At 34.3% G+C, this 13335-nt stretch overlaps 1 protein-coding gene across 1 annotated transcript in view; it reads right to left on the reverse strand.

The window, feature by feature from the left end:
* The window catches only part of GYRA (DNA GYRASE A), a 287743-nt gene that overhangs the window by 113048 nt on the left and 161360 nt on the right, over window positions 1-13335 (reverse strand). Inside the window, exons 14-15 of the mRNA XM_089450417.1 lie at window positions 1047-1133; window positions 763-856 (exon numbers count right to left, since the gene is read on the reverse strand). Of these exons, the coding sequence (XP_089306543.1) occupies window positions 763-856; window positions 1047-1133 (181 nt within the window). The remainder of the gene's footprint in view (window positions 1-762; window positions 857-1046; window positions 1134-13335) is intronic.

Consider the following 13335-nt stretch of genomic DNA (forward strand, 5'->3'; position numbering starts at 1 on the left):
GCTACCTACTTAGATTTTTTATTGCTCTCACCCTTGCACAATGTATTTATGCTAGATATAATTTTCACTACTATTAACCAACCTTGTTGTCATGCATTGGACATTAGTATAATTACCTTATGTTATTAGGTCCCTTTTTAAAATGTTTAATTTTTACAAGAACATATCATTTAAAAAAATTCGAAACTAAAAACAACAATATCTTCAACCTCCTATACATATAGCCTAAAATAGTGTAGGTGACTAATAATAACACTTTTAAGCTTTTAATCATCTCTTCCTACATACATTAGTAAAAAGTATTTCATTACTACAAATAGAATTAGTAAAAATCATATTATATTTTATATATTAAAAAAAAAAAACCTTTATGAATAATAAATGACCACTAAGATATAGCCTAATATAGTGTAGGTGATCAATAATAACAATTTTAAGCTTTTAATAAATTTTCCTACACATAGATTAGTAAAAAGTATTTCAATGCTAGAAATATAATTAGTACAAATTATATCATCTTTTATATATAAAAGAAAACCTCACGAATAATAAATGACCACTAAGATTCATACCTTTTAGTAACTAATACCACATTTCGAATAACATCATAATAAAGCTCAAACCATGAAATATCCAAACGGGATATAAATAATTTTGTAATTGTTGGTAGAAAATTATTTTTCCATACACTATAAACACCCTCAAATCATAGAAACTTGTCATACAATCAAATCAGCAGAAGTGAAAGTTATTAGAAGATACCTTCCATCATAGCAACAATTGCTTCAGAATGGCTTGAAGATTTCCTAATAATATGTATTACTCCATCAACATTGTCCAAGCATATTAAAATACCCTAAAAACAATATCAATAGATTACTTCAATAAAGCTGATATTGTTGTGCATGTACACATGATAACATGTTTGAGAGACGGAGAGAGAGTATGAGCATGACACTAACACTTGGTGATCCACAAGATTCACCTTGTATGTGAATATTGTAAATCAAACTTCACTTTTAAATTTTGAGAATATTATTTGATACCTTCACAATATGTTCCCTTTCTTCGGCAACTCTCAACTGGTATTTTGCACGTCGTTCAACAACTGAGCATCTAAAATCTAGGAAAGCCTGACATCACAAGAAGAAAATGAATATTCACTAACACTTCAACTAAAATTCATAAACAAAATGTTAAATCAAATCAGTCCTTCATCAATATATGTTTGGCCATAATCAAAGATACAATTCATGCATCAACCAACAGATTGTAATGTTCATGTTAATTACATATACACTCACATATTTCGTATGAAAATATTTTCTCAGCTGAATACATGACCCAACCTATACCCTTATCATAACATTCAATGCTTCCATTATCCATATTAAGCAAACTAATGGAATACACCTCATAAAACATCAAAATATACTTAATACACTATAATTTCAACACAACAATAAGACTAAAAACAATATTGATAAGCGATTTTGGGCAAATTAGGTTTATCTCCACAAGGGACATGTTGAGCTCATATCGAGTATATTGTTGTAATGGCTACAAGCCTTCTTATTGTAAAGCCTTGAGCCCTGAAGAATATCTTACCCTTCCGATGGGTTGGAGATTGGGGTGCTTGGTTATATGGGAAAAAATATTCAAAATAAATAGATACATAAATTGGAGTTTTATTGAGGATTATCAAACTTATCATCACATTTACAATACTTCCATGATAAGCAAACCAATGACACAGACCTTATGAAACATAAAAATATACATAATACACTACAATTTCAACACAACAACAAGACTAAAAACAATATTCACAAGTTATTTTATTGAGTCAGTTGGGTTTATCTCAGGTGGTCAAGAGGAATGATTGTTATTCTCCCCACCCAAGTTCAATTTCTGCAACAGACATGTTAAGCTCATATTAAGCATATAGCTGTAATAGATCAAAGCCTTGTTGTTCCACGGCCTTGAGCCCTAGAGAATATGCTAGGTCAATTTTTGCCCTAGGGTTTTTTTAGCACACTAGGGTTTCAGAGCATTTCACCCCAATATGATCCATGTTCAGAACCAGTATAATGACAACCCTACTGGATTCAAATTTTCTGGTTTACAAAATCTTATGCGGCTCTTGTCTAGTCAATTTCCCAAGTTTCGTTTATAAACTAAATTTTTGCCTCAGATCACTCCTATGTTCTCAAATGTGTCTCCTCAGGCACCTGTTTTTTCTATTACAGGTCTACATCCACTTAAGTACTTTGCCTCTCTGGAGCTGACCTCAGATAACTCTGTGAATTACCTCATGAGAAATGATTGGAATCTTTCAGCACCGAAATTAGTAGAAAGAAGGGGTCTTACCTCAAATTTCCTCCTTAATTGATTGAGGTTCACTCAAAACCCCCAACTTCGGGTTTATATGCCCAACTGCCCCAAAATATGACGAAACATTGGGTATTTTGAGGTTTCCTCGGGAAAATTACATATTACCCTTGCCTATGGGCAGGAGGTTAGGGCGCTTCATTAAATGGGGAAACTTATTCAAACAAGATATTACAATTAAAAAAAAAAAAAAAAAAAAACTGGGGTTTTATTGAGGATTACTAAACTTTACCAAAATATTTGCAAGTTGCCTTTGTATACGGTTAGGAGAGGGATGTTAAAAGGAAATCTTCTGCATACAAGAAAATTGCAGGTAATACCAAAAGTAAAAGGCAATTATTATCAACATGTGTGTGGTCCCTGAGGTAAAATCGTGCTTGTCAATGATTATCTAATAAGTTGGTGACAAGAAACAACCCTACTTCATCATAATAATGAAGCCAATGGAATCAGGGAAGCCCCCACTAGTCCAAACCCTCGAGTATCAGTTTGGGTGCTACATGTATATTCTGGAAAGAGCAGTGGACAAAGGAACATGGGTAGAGCAGCACAAAGAATACCAGTGAGAAAAACAGATAGAGGAGAGTAGGTGGTGAAGTGCATAGGGTAGTGCACAAACCAGAACTTGTCCAGAATTCAGACAAACAGATATTGCAACATTCTTTATTTTTTTTAAATTTGAAGACAGTTTTTTCTCTCAAAATATAAAATTAAACTATAAAAGCCATGCTTCGTGGACAATATCAATAGAGAATATTATTTTCCTCAATGATCTATAGTTAATAGTGAATGAGACAAAAACCAAATCCACATCAGGTCACCATACAATCAGTAAATATGAAAGCAAAAATAAGATGCCTTGCTGTCCTTAACCTTGTTAGTAACTAACCCTCTGATAAAACTTTATTGTAATCCAAAAAATGCAAAAATTGCAAAAGATAAATTGAGGAGCATCTTCTAAATGGTTGATGTATCTCATAAGACAAATTTAAAGAATGTTCATTATGCGATAAAGTATTGGATGGCACTACAGTAGAAGAACTAGTAATCAAAATTAGATTTGTGAAACCAGAGATAAGGAATTTGCAATCTTAATTTAAGAGCCATAACATCTCAACCCTTTAAAACCACCTTGAAATTAACAAGGAAACTTGCCTAGTTGATGCTTCAAGAATCTTCCGAGCTATTAAAGCACAAAGAGTTGGGCTTTTGTGAAAAAAAAGTGCATCCCAAACAGACTTGATAATCAAGGGGAATAAGAAACAGACTCTGAAGCAAAAAGCAAACTAACAACGAGAAACAAACTCATAAATGAAAAGAAAACTCACAGCCAGAATAAAATATAACTCCGTTACAGATTCAAAACATTATTAGACAAAATTTTATCATTTTTTAAAAGGATTGTTGGCTTAATTCCCAAGGTGCAAATTATAAGTGTAAAATCAAAGGTAGTCCAGAATAGAAACCTCACAAATCTTAATTTGTAGAGAGCAATCAAATGTGCAAGAAGAAAAAGACTACTTAAGTCTTATTTTTTGTGGCACAAACAAGTACATATCTATTAAAGTAACTATTTGCATAATATCAGTCAACTAGGTACCAGATTTGGGCATTGATAAAGTCAATTGGACTTGAGTTTATTTTATGTTTTTTTGTCTTATTTCACTTTGGTGTGTACTTCAATCTATCCCACATTCATAAAGTGGATTGACTCAACTCTATAATAACCTATTCATTCAATGAAAAGAACTTTTCAAGCTTTCTTCATTTCTTTATGTGCTCGATTTCTGTAATATGTATAAGCACCAATTTAATATGTTAATTTGTAACGAACAAGGTTTGTATACGCAACGGAATAATTCTAAAGAACTGAAATATGTGAGTATCTATCGTAAGGACAAGTAGTAATTGTATATAACAATTATTTAATGTATAAAAGATGTGTGTAATGATTACAATGAGGGCCCGCTTATATACCTAGGCAGGTCCCCTTTCATGAATGGTCATGTCTCTAAGACATGCCTCTTCATTACTAAGTAACTAATAGTTAATTAACTAAGTAATTATTAAGTAACTAATAGTTAATAGTTAACTACATGCCTCTTCACTACTAAGTAACTAATAATTAATAGCTAATTCTTTTTTAGTTTTTATTATTATATTTATATTTACATTTATTATTTTTATATGAATTATATTCATAACATTGCCCCTCTTCAAAAAGCTTTGTACTCAAAGTTTAAAGGGATGGATCTCTTTTCCCATTTCGAATATCTTCTCGTCTCAGAACTTTCATCTTCGTTGATACAAGACAATATGATCCTCTGAGTGAGAAACAAAATTGTCTGACTGAAAATGGATATGACCATCCAAGATTAATCATTTGTGTAATCTTTCGATCACTAGAAATTTGTAATGAATTATTATCATAGGACTAGACTCTGCAAACTTCAGTGCTCCTTGGAACATAAATATGTTGTTTCCATTCTGAATGGTTCAAATATGTAGGCTGACCTAATTGTTTGCTCTTGTGATTCAAATGTCGATAACGAATTCTTGTGGTTTGATTTTCCCTTATCATGTGTGTGGCAATTTCCTAATTTACTTCAGATGTTGTTGTTGTTGAGTTGGTTACTGAATCATCACTTGGAATTTTCATTGTTTTAACGGCAATCTTTGAATTGCTATTAACTTCCATAGCTTTTCCTTCTTCTTGAGTTGTCATATTGACTGGATCGGTATTTATTCCTTTATCTTCAACTTGGACTGAAACGACTGGAGACTTCAATACTTCTTCTTGAAGTTGTTCTAACTTGTTATTTAGTGACTCCTTGTCACTTTTAAGCTTCTTTACTTGCGTAAGTAGGGTTTGGTTATCACTCCTTAGACGTAAAACCTCTTCGCTTTCTGGATTGTTGACCTTATTCTTGATATCTTTCTCATCTCTTAAATTTTTGATTTGTTATAATAATTTTTGATTAAGGGTTCTTAAACGCAACTTTTCTTGTTCCTTTTCTGATAGATACTTATTGAATTTCTTCTCGATACGTTCATTTTCTTCCCCTAATTTTTTTCTGATATCTTTGGACTTCTTGACCTTCTCAAGTAATTTTTTAAAATGATTCTTTAGAAGCCAAATTCTTCAATACTTTCTGTTGATTCTTCATAAAATCAATCTTCAAGATCTTTATACTTCTTTTCTGATGCTTTGATTTTCTTGCTAAAGTTTTGCAAGTTGTTCTTCTAATCTTTTCATTTGCATCTGCTCTTCACCTAGACGTTTTTATGTATTAAATAATTTCCTACATGTGGGACAACATAGGTTGCAATTTTTTTGAATCCACCAATACCCAATTTTTGTTTTACAAAACAGAAATTTAGTCCAAAATGTCGACTAGATTATAGGACTCATCTTTCCTTCTTTCATTTGTTGGTTGTAATTCGTTTTTTTCTTCAGTAATTGATTCCATATTGCCTTTTTGGAATGAACTTTAAGATTCAAAACTAAGTCCCCTTTTTTTTGTGTCCCTTTGTACTCCATTGAGGGTACTTAATTATTGTCTAATACATGTATATAACTTTAATAATACTTTTTTTTCTTGAAATAAATTAGTTTAAACTCCTAATTCCCTCACTTCTACAAAAAAAAATTAGCAATAGTTGCTTCAGTTATATATAAATGTTTAATAAATATTGTCTTCTTTCTTCCGTTTTTATTCTTTTTGTTTGATATTTCAATATCAACACCCTTGTAATGTTTGGGTTTATATATAGATTCACCTTTCTTTTTCTTTAATAATAAAAGCTTTAGTTTTTATAATAGTAAAAATTTGGTTAATGAATGAAGAACTTTAACTGAACTATTTTGCTAGGTATTAAAAATTCTCAATGAGGAGTGACCATACGAGTGGTTACAGAGTCTAATTATATCACACCCGATTTTCTTTTAATTTAAGTGGATTCGACCTCTCATTGGTAGATCAATCTCCTTGGATGGTCGTTAGACAGTGGGGTGACCACTAGTAATCACAGTGATATCCTTCGTCCTATGGTATCAGTGTCAAGAGGCAGCGAGCAAACAATGATAGCGTGTGTTGGGTATAGGTCGAATGTGATATGGTCTAGTGTGTGGTTGTGTGGATGTGGCGCAGATGGCAGGTGTGATGGAGGTAATGCAACAGACAAGGTTCGTACAACCATGAAGTAGGGTTGGCAGAGGAGCAGGGCTACGTGTAGCCAAGCCATAGAGGAGTTGTCTTGTACGTTCATTAAAGGAGCTACGGTCATCGAAGATCGTGGCGATGGTTGTGGTTTGCAGTCAGTTGTTGAAGGTCATTGCAGCGGTTCTGGTTTGCAGGTAGTTGTCGAAGGTGCTCGTGGGTTGCAATCGGATGACAGATCTCTCTTTATATATATATATATATATATATATATATTACTAATTTCACTTTTTTTTATATGATTTCATTTTTTATATAAAAAAATATTAATTTTTTTAAATAAGTTTATAATAACTTTTTTTTTTTTTTTTATTTGTTCAAATTATTTTTTTATTTTATCTATATATGTGTGTGTGTGTGTGTGTGTCTATTGTGAACTTTTTTTTTTACCCTTTTCATTAGTTCTTATTTTATTTTTATTTTTCTTATAATTTTTTTTTTCTTTTTTTATTTTTTATTTAATGTCCAAGGGCTTGACAGTGAAAATGGAGAACCTCCAAAATCTTGTAGCGAAACACTTCGACAACAAGGTTGACAATTTGTTGATGGCTAAAGGTCGGATTCAGTGTTGCGGGGAAGCCCCCCCCCCCCGGGATCTCGCTCCCAAATTGTCAACAACAAGGTTGACAATTTGTTGATGGCTAAAGGTCGAATTCAGTGTTGTGGGGGAGCGCACCCCCCTCCCCGATCTCGCTCCCAATCTGCGCTACGAGCGGGAGCAACTCGGGAGCGCGCTCCCGAAATCGCTTCGGAAAAGGGAGTGATTTCGGGAGCACGCTCCCTAAAAATATTTTCGCTCCCTGCCTTTTCCAAAGCGTTTTGCCATTTTTGCAACAAAAAAAAAAATTGTAGTATTGTTCGAAATGCAATTCTTTTTGAAAGAAAGAAATAATTTTTGAGTGGGGCAGCTTAATGATCAAGTCTAGGCCCTAGTATTGATATGTTATTCATGGTAATGTTAAATTCTTAAAGTAAAAGTGACATTCTCCTTAATCTTCATTTAAATTTTTAACATTACCATGAAATGACTCAGGATGTTTGAGAGTGATACCGGCCTCATTAGATTTCATATGGAGAATGTAGAATTTTAGATTTCATTCAAAATCCAGCAGACTTATCAGTTTTTCAGGATTGGGGGATTGCAATGTTTCCATTGAATATTGTCATGTATTAGGGTATGGAACTCGTATTTAATCAAGAGCACCAATCCCTCAATGTACCTTGATGTTAGTGACATTGGTTGTCGAACTCCTCTATCATGACCCTCCTAAAAATGTACGCATCACTCAAACAAAATCTTGACTCGACACGCTATCCTTTTTCTATCTTATGTTAATGCTTAGAGGGTGATATTAATGACAAAGATCCCTATATAGATACAGAGGTAATGACAAAGATACCTCTGGATATTAATGCTTAGGGGGTGATATTAATGACAAAGATCCTAATTTTCCAACAAGACTAAAAAATTAGACATTTCTCATGGTGGCAAGAGGCCCAAGCATAAGAAATAGATAATAGATTTACTTCTCTTTTCTAGTTTCTAGTAGCTTTTATAACTATTGACTCTTTCATATTTATTATGATATTTTTTTTAAATAATATATGACAATTTAAGTTTGAAGTTGGCAATTATAACTCATTAGTAATGAATTATGAATATGATGCTTCATGAAAGTTCAAAGTTGTTTCATTTCATTTCATTTTATAACATTTCATTTCATGTTAGATATTATTTGTTGTAATGGTTACACTTAGCTTACAAGTACAACTTCGGTGATCAATGATGATAAATGTTATATATTGAATTTTGAGAGCTTGAAACTTTAAATTGATGAATCATGAGACTCAATATGTTCTATGTTACTATGTTACTAACTTGTGGACATGGTTGATGAAGATTATAACTTCTAGATGATTGTTGTTATATGGTTCAATCTATGTTTTTTTTATGTTTTTTATATCTAATTCATTATTCTACATGTTTTCGTTGACATATATGTATCAAAATATAAAAAGTAATATATATATATATATATATATATATATATATATATATATATATATATAAAAAACGCTTTGGGATTCGCTCCCAAACCAGGAGCTTCTGAAAATGTCGCTCTTGCTCTCACTCCCCGCTCTTGCTCCCGCTCCCCGCTTTTGCTCCCACTCCCAAGTAACAGTGGTCGGATTAGACGTCGCTCCAATACCACTATAACGAACAAAGTTAGTATACTCGGAGGAATGCTCAGATACCATTGTAACGAACAAGGTTCATACATGTAGCGGAATAATTCACAAGAACTGAATTATGTAAGTATCCATCATGGGACAAGTAGTAATGGTATATAACAATTGTTGAATGTATAAAGATGTGTGTAATGATTACAATGAGGGCCCACTTATACACCTAGGCAGGTCCCCTTTCATGAATGGTTATGTCTCTAAGACATGCCTCTTCATTACTAAATAACTAACTATTAGTTTATTAATTATTATTTATTATTATTATATTTATATTTACAATTATTATTTTTATATGAATTATATTCATAACATAATTATGTGTTTCAATTGCAACATATGATGATCTTCGAAATTAGAACATCCAAGTCAAATATTAGGTCGACTGGCCATCCAAGATACTTGGCCAAACCCTCTCCAATAACCTCCTAGTCAAGTCATCTGCACTCAAGGCATGCGTCTAATTAGGTCTGCATAGAGTATGGCCTTATGCCCTTTCCGAATTCAGTCTTCCATAGAAAGATTCAGACTCTTCACAGAAGTTTGGATTTATTGCTCTTCCTTATCACTATAACTTCGACCTTTTCATGGAGTATCTGCATCAGAACTTCACTTGATGCCCCAAACCTTTGTTTGATGCCTTGTATCTTTGTTTGATGGTACAAGTCTTTGTTGCCTTCACATCAGGCCTCGTTGCCTCTGCCTCAAACCTCACTGCCTCAGAAGATACGAATTTTCTCGCCTTGGAGAGGGAGGAAATGTGATGATTATATATTTTTTCTAGAACGTTGAATGGGTGTGTCCCTTCAAATGGGCCGATTTGACTAGGAGGAGACCGACCTCACCTTTTAGGAGCCATAATATTCAAATTCAAAAATCTAAATTATTTTCCTTTTCAACCGACATAAAAACCATATCTACAAATACATTAAGGACCAAAAATGAACATTATGAAGACCAACCATAGTTACAAAAATTCATAACCCTTGCACACATCATGTTGCTCGAACCTAAACTTTGGTTGTCCTACCACAATCCCCCAAAAGCACATTAAGTGCTCCAGGGTGCAAATGAGCCATCCTCTTGTGCCATAACTCGCCCAACTCTCAGCTCCCACTCATCAGTGGTTGCATTGGTTCAAACTGAAGTCTAAACAAGTTATCTATGCTTACTCATATCACTTTGGTTGTCCTAGAATCCCTAGGTTGAGTATACATCATGCCACCCTCAAAGGTCAAAATGTAAACCTTGTCTTCCAAGGTAGCAACAAAAATCATATTTTTGGTCATCCCTGAAACATACAACCTATCATCCACCAGCAAGTGTTTACCAGACTCCCTCTAAAACTTGATAGTATAAACTAAAGTTGCATTATTCTTGGCATTGTCCCCAAGTTCTATGTACAAATCCATGTATTTCTCCTTTAGACTAGTAAAATACTACTCCACTCCCTCCATGTGCCAAGAAGTTGCATTGTCAACATACCACATGTTGGTGGCTACTGAACTCAAGAGACAGGCAAAGAGTGAAAGCTCATTTTCAAAAATGGCTACAAATTCATCCACTTTAACTATAGTAACAACCTTCTTTTTCTGCTTGCGTTTTTTCTTGTTACAGTATTGCATGGTGCATTGTCCAAGCTGATGAAAAGCAAAACACTTTATCTTACTACAGTCCTTCTTCTTCTCTCCTTTAGAAGTCGACCTATTATTTGGCCCTTTTTTCCTTCATCGTACCCTTACATGCTAGGGCAAGATTCTTTTCCCCCTCAAACTTCTCTTCTAGTCAATATGCTAAGCCCTTTTTGTGATTTTTTCACGTATGAAATTGTCCCACGTTCTTTGACAGGTGGGAAGGTGGTCTTGACCCACAATGCACTTCACAAACACATCCCACTTTTTCGTAAAGCCATTCAAGGCTATACAGACCAGTTATGGTTCAGGTATAATTTCTCCTTCAGTCACCATCTCATCCAGTACCTGAGTGATCCTGCTTACATAGGAAGCTATGCCATCACCCTCTAACATCTTTGTGTTGTGTAGCCAGTCCCTCAGTACCATCTTCGACTCTAATAGTCGCTCTAGTACAGTTTGGTGAGCACATCCCACATTTATTTCGTTGTCTTGTTCATGGACAAATGTGAAATAAGGTGATCTTTGATCCATCCAAAATTATCCTTTGTGCCCTTGCTTCTTTTACGTCATCCAAGTCTAAGGCTATTGGATCTGAAATTGCTGGAACAACTGTGGTGTTGATAAAGTTTCATAGTTTGTTTTTATTGAGAACAACAGTAACTCAATTCCTGCATTGAAAATAACTTGAGGATTCTTACAATTTGTCTTCTTATCGAACACTACTCCTTTGAGTCGATACCATGTGTGAAATGCCTTTGGTTTTGTACTCAGAGACTATTGCTCTAATACCATGTTAGTTTTCTTGAACCCAAATAATATTTAATGTTCAATAAAATTGCTCAGAAAAAAAATAAAATTAATTCCTCAAGTCTGAAATTTTATAACAAGAAATACTCTAAATTCCTAACTCAGAATGCACAACAGAAATAAACAAACAATAAACCAAGCAAATATAACTATTTGACACACTTTTTACCCTGAAAACTACAATATGGGAAAACCAGCAAACTCGGACTGCTTATTCAGCTTCAGAAAATTGATTACAACAAATATTTCCTTAGGAATTTACAGCAGCAATTTACACACAAAGTTTTAGCCCTTCAACCAAACAAATTAGCTGTACAGTGCAGTGGAATTTGGCCTGCACAGCCGAGCCAATTCGAACAGTATGGCCCACTAGAAATTGGCCTGTACAGCCCAGCAACTCGAACCCTTTTAGCCCAATCAATTTATTCAACTCAGCCCTGTCAAATTGGTCTGCTTCTACTCCTCTATATTGACATGTATGGCCTTGATAATTCGGCCTCCTAAAGCCTACGCGCTGCCACTGAAATTTGCCTCTGTGCTGATCAGACTTTGTTATAACTTTTACTTCTTGTCTCTGTTGAATGCCTAGCACTTGTGCCAAATCAAACTAAACTCTCCAATAGACCATTGGTCTCTTTTATAATTCTATAACCTAATCTCTAAAGAGATGGAAGGCTGACATTGCACCTCCACACCTGACATCAACAGTCACGATATAATATTTCGCTGACTTAACTTTATAAAAAAAAAAAACGTGGCCAATAAAATCAAAATTTAAATTATCGATTTTATGCCTATGGTCCAGACTTAGGAAATATTTAATTAATTCTGCTATGAGAGAATTTTGGTCATTCACTGCATGTCATGGCACTTGACGAATGCAGAATCACCTTTCAAGCTAGACTTTCAACAAAACAAATGTTTTTGATGCCCAATTAGTCCCATCAAGGCAACAGAGGCAATGACGAGTGGCATTCTGATAGATGCGACAGCTGCCAGAATGTTATCACAAAAGGGACAGATGGAGAAAAGAAAACCAAAGACCCTCCTTTTTTAGGGAAGAAGTAGGCCACAATGTGCCTGAGATGTTGAGCCAGTTTAAATCACCTTAGCCTTCATTCTAATATCAGAATATGGATGCATAAATGCAGGCAGAAAATTAACATCTCACCTGAGTTAAAAAGGCTGCTCTGACTACCCTGGAAGAGTTGGAATTTTTTGCCAATTCCCAGGAGCCCAATGGACATTTTTGTTTTCTAAAGTTCAAGAAACCGATCTGGAGGACTCACTCAAACATTGCAGAATATATTATCTTCTGTTTTGTACCCTGTCTTTAATTATTAACAGCCCCTTCCTTTTAGTTCAGTCTTCTAGCCATTAGGCAGTGTCCTGTATATTGTCAGTCAGTAAAGACAAACTGTAATACAGCTTCTCTGATGTGATTTCTGGTTTGGTATAAGCTTCTGAACAATTATGTGCACATTATGATATATATTATCACTCCATATTTTGAAGAGGAATGTTCGTTACAAAATTTTATGTATGTTTAAGAATTTTTTAGCACATTTATATTTAATTCTTGATATTTAGTATCATTCTTTTTTATGTAATGAACATTCTCTCATAATTTGACTATGGTTGAAGCTGACGTAGCAGTCCATGAATGAACCTGCATTGCTGCATTTATTTGCTTATAATCAGCATGAGGTGTCTGTCCATGTTTTAAACATCTTCTGACCCTCCATTCAAATAGCTTTGTGTTTCTGCAATGTGGGTTAAAGGTGGCTAATGGAAACACCCCAGTCTAAAGATCCGAATATGCTGCCTGTGGCAAACTTGCCTTATTTCTTCATTTAATTTTGTCGGCAGCAAGGTCTGGCATTTAAGGCATCAGAGGATCAAAGCTGCCCCTGAAGTGACATTGGTCAGCCAGCTTACAATGGTCCTATAGCCAACGTCTGACATAAAGTGGGAAGGCTCTTAAGAATCCAGAGGATACCTTGGCATAGTTCCATAGCCAGGAAAATATCAAGGAACAA

Source organism: Pinus tabuliformis, chromosome X (assembly GCF_031772625.1).
Source record: "Pinus tabuliformis cultivar Carrire ecotype Pingquan chromosome X, CPIR1, whole genome shotgun sequence".
Classification (NCBI taxonomy): domain Eukaryota; kingdom Viridiplantae; phylum Streptophyta; class Pinopsida; order Pinales; family Pinaceae; genus Pinus; species Pinus tabuliformis.